Raw genomic sequence first — 3,408 nt, forward strand, 5'->3', positions numbered from 1 at the left:
GTCCTAAAACAGCTACACTGGCTTCCCATTTCTCAGCGTACATACAAAATCCTGGTCCTCACCTACAAAGCCATACACCACCGTGCCCCGTTATACCTCACTGTCCTCCTCTCCCCCTACCGACCTTCACGGTCCTTCAGATCCACCTCAGCCGGTCTCCTCTACATCCCCAAGTCAAAGCTCTGCAGTTTTGGGGACAGAGCCTTTTCCAGGACGCTATACAAATTAAATTTATTATTATAATTATTATTATAGAATTTATTTCAGCCTTCAACACCATTGTGCCCTTCAAGCTCAGAGATCTGGGACTCTGCAGAGACAGGGGGACCGACCTGGAACTGTGCACGCACCTGTGACTAACCTGGGAAGCTGCACAGACCTAGGACTCTGCAGTCCCAATTGATTCCCAGGTCTCTGCAGAGTCGCAGGTCTCTGCAGAGTCCCAAGTCTATGCAGCGACCTGCGACTGAGGGTGGGATGGTGCAGAAACAGGGCGACTGACCTGGGACACTGCAGAGATGGAGAAACTGACTTGGGACTCTGCAGAGACCTTGGATTTTCCTGGGACTGACCTGGGACTCTGCAGAGACCTTGGACTTACTTGAAAAACCGAATAAAAAACCTTTAACCTAGAAGCCAACAGGTCCAGGTCTAGATGTCTGAAGGCAGAATTAATCAACCACAGATGGCAGTTACACCAATATCTACTTGGAGATACTAACTTCCTGTCCTTGTGATTATCAACCCCGCCCTGATAAGGTTCACCTGTCCTGATAAGGTTCACACGCCATAATTAGGTCCACCTGACTTGATAAGGTTCACCCGCCCTGACAAGGTTTACCCGCCCTGACAAGGTTCACCCGTCCTGCTAAGGTTCACCCGTCCTGCTAAGGTTCACCTATCCTGCTAAGGTTCACCCGTCCTGCTAAGGTTCACCCGTCCTGCTAAGGTTCACCTATCCTATTAAGGTTCACCCGCCCTGATAAGGTTTACACATTCTGATAAGGTTCAGTGCGGGTGGCGCGGTGCAGCTGGTGCGGACAACACGATGCAGCTGAGACCACGACGGCATGCAGGGTTAGGGTTAACCTTGCATGCCGTCTGCAGCGCCCCGACCGCTCTGAACGTGTTTCAACATATTTCTGTGTGCAGGTCCAGTTAGAAGAGATGTCACGAAGACCACAGACCCTGAACCACATCGCTCCTTGTCCTCATCCCTGCAGCTCCTCGCTGCATCTCCTCTTCAGCTGCAGATGCTCGCTGCTCTTCCAACAGGTCAGTGTCCTCCACCGGGTCCTCCTCCATCAAGTCGTCCTCCATCAAGTCTGCCTCCAACAGGTCAGTCTCCTCTTCAGCTGGTTTCTGTCTGGATCTGTAACAGGTTCTGGGTCTGTAACAGGTTCTGGATCATTGACAGGTTAACAGGTTGTTGCAGTATGGGACGTGTTACTGTTGCACTGTTGGATTTGCTTTTTCATTGTAGGACTTGTTGCATTGTGGGACGTGTTACTGGTGCATTATGGGACTTGTTGCATCATGGAACTTTTGCTGTTGCTTTATGGGACTTGTGGTCTCTCTACCAGTTGTTTCAGCAGCATATCGTTGCAGACTCTGACGGGTTCTTTAGTGTTGGACTTGTTGCTGTTGCATGATGGGAGTTGTGGTCTCTGTTGTCTCTCTGTGTTGGCTCATCAGGATTCAGATCTTGTTGATTTCATGATTCCTAACCTTTCGTTCCTGTAATCAAATCTGCAGCTCAGCTTAGCTTATTATTATTATTATTATTATTATTATTATTATTATTATTATTATTATTATTATTATTATTATTATTATTTTGTTTTCTAGCACTCATCCCAGTGAGTCTCCTTAGTCTCAGTTTCATGGTCCGGTGTTTTTATAACACAATTTTATATTATAATATTTTATATGATATCATTTTATCTAATTATATTTTATATAACATTATTTTATGTAATAATATTTTAAGCTCCTCTGTTACTCACAATCTAAAAATAAGTTTTTTCCTTTAGGTAGTTACTGCTTCACAAACAATAAAGGATACAAAAATGTGAAACGGCTCGTTACAGCCCTGTGTTTCTGTATTCTCCTGAAAAGGTGTGTGTGTGTGTGTGTGGTGTGTGTGTGTGTGGTGTGTGTGTGGTGGTGTGTGTGTGTGTGTGTGTGTGTGTGTGTTGTGTGTTGTGTGTGTGTGGTGTGTGTGTGTGTCATTTATCAAAGACATTGTTTAATCTCCTTCCCACAATCCCCGGCTCTTCTGATCTTAACGTGTGTGTGTGTGTGTTTAATGAGGTAATGAGTTCTGAATAGAGTTGATAAGGGCACACGCACACGCGCACACACACACACACACACACACACACACACGGCGGCTGGGGCTCAGTGGTAGAGTGGTTGCCTGCCAATCGGAAGGTTGGTGGTTCAATCCCTGGCCCTGCAGTCCTACGCGAATTTTCCTTGGGCAAGACACTGAACCCCGAGTTGCCGCCGGTGCTGCGCATTGGTGTGTGAATGTGTGTGAGTGTGTATCTGATGAGCAGGTGTGTAGATGTGTGTGAGTGTGTATCTGATGAGCAGGTGTGTAGATGTGTGTGAGTGTGTATCTTGATGAGCGTGTGGTGGCAGAATGTGTGTGTGATGTGTATCGATGGCAGGTGTGTAATGTGAGTTTGTATCTGATGAGCAGTGTGGTGATGTGAGTGTGTATCTGATGAGCAGGTGTGTAGATGTGTGTGTGAGTGTGTATCTGATGAGCAGGTGTGTAGATGTGTGTGAGTGTGTATCTGATGAGCAGGTGTGTAGATGTGTGTGATGGTGAATGTTTCCTGTAGATGTAAAAGAGCTTTGAGTAGTCGTTAAGACTAGAAAAGATATAGAAATACAGAACATTTACACAGAAACAGCCATCTTAATATTGAGATGAGGAGATTATCTACAGGGATCAGGTTAATTTTTGGGGTTGAACATCCTTTGATTTGAACATTTCTATTTCTTTGAGGGCCGGGTCACATGACAATGAAAAACAAGATGAACCGGGTCACATGACGATGATAGGTTTTATACACCTGAATGGTAGAGGTGCAATGGTTTTATGCACCTTAATGGTCGAGGTGAGATGGTTATATACACCTTAATGGTTGAGGTGCAATGGTTTCATACACCTTAATGGTCGAGGTGTGATTGTTTTATACACCTTAATGGTTAGAGTTGTAGTTTGAATTCCAAGTTCCTCACAGCCTCAGTGTCAGGAAAAGCTCCTGATTGCTGTTGTGTTCAGGCGCAGTTTGATAAAGTGACTCTATAAACTGGGACCAGAGCTTTATTGAACACTTACTCTGTAACATGCACGCATACGCACACACACACATACATACACACAGACAGACA

General features: G+C 45.3%; 1 protein-coding gene across 1 annotated transcript in view; it reads left to right on the plus strand.

Annotated features, from left to right (window-relative positions):
- The window catches only part of LOC116686731 (uncharacterized), a 110,072-nt gene that overhangs the window by 16,470 nt on the left and 90,194 nt on the right, over window positions 1–3,408 (plus strand). The window contains exon 5 of the mRNA XM_032511761.1: window positions 1,153–1,275. Within this exon, the coding sequence (XP_032367652.1) occupies window positions 1,153–1,275 (123 nt within the window). The remainder of the gene's footprint in view (window positions 1–1,152; window positions 1,276–3,408) is intronic.

This window comes from Etheostoma spectabile, unplaced genomic scaffold (assembly GCF_008692095.1).
Source record: "Etheostoma spectabile isolate EspeVRDwgs_2016 unplaced genomic scaffold, UIUC_Espe_1.0 scaffold458, whole genome shotgun sequence".
In the NCBI taxonomy this organism is placed as follows: Eukaryota; Metazoa; Chordata; class Actinopteri; order Perciformes; family Percidae; genus Etheostoma; species Etheostoma spectabile.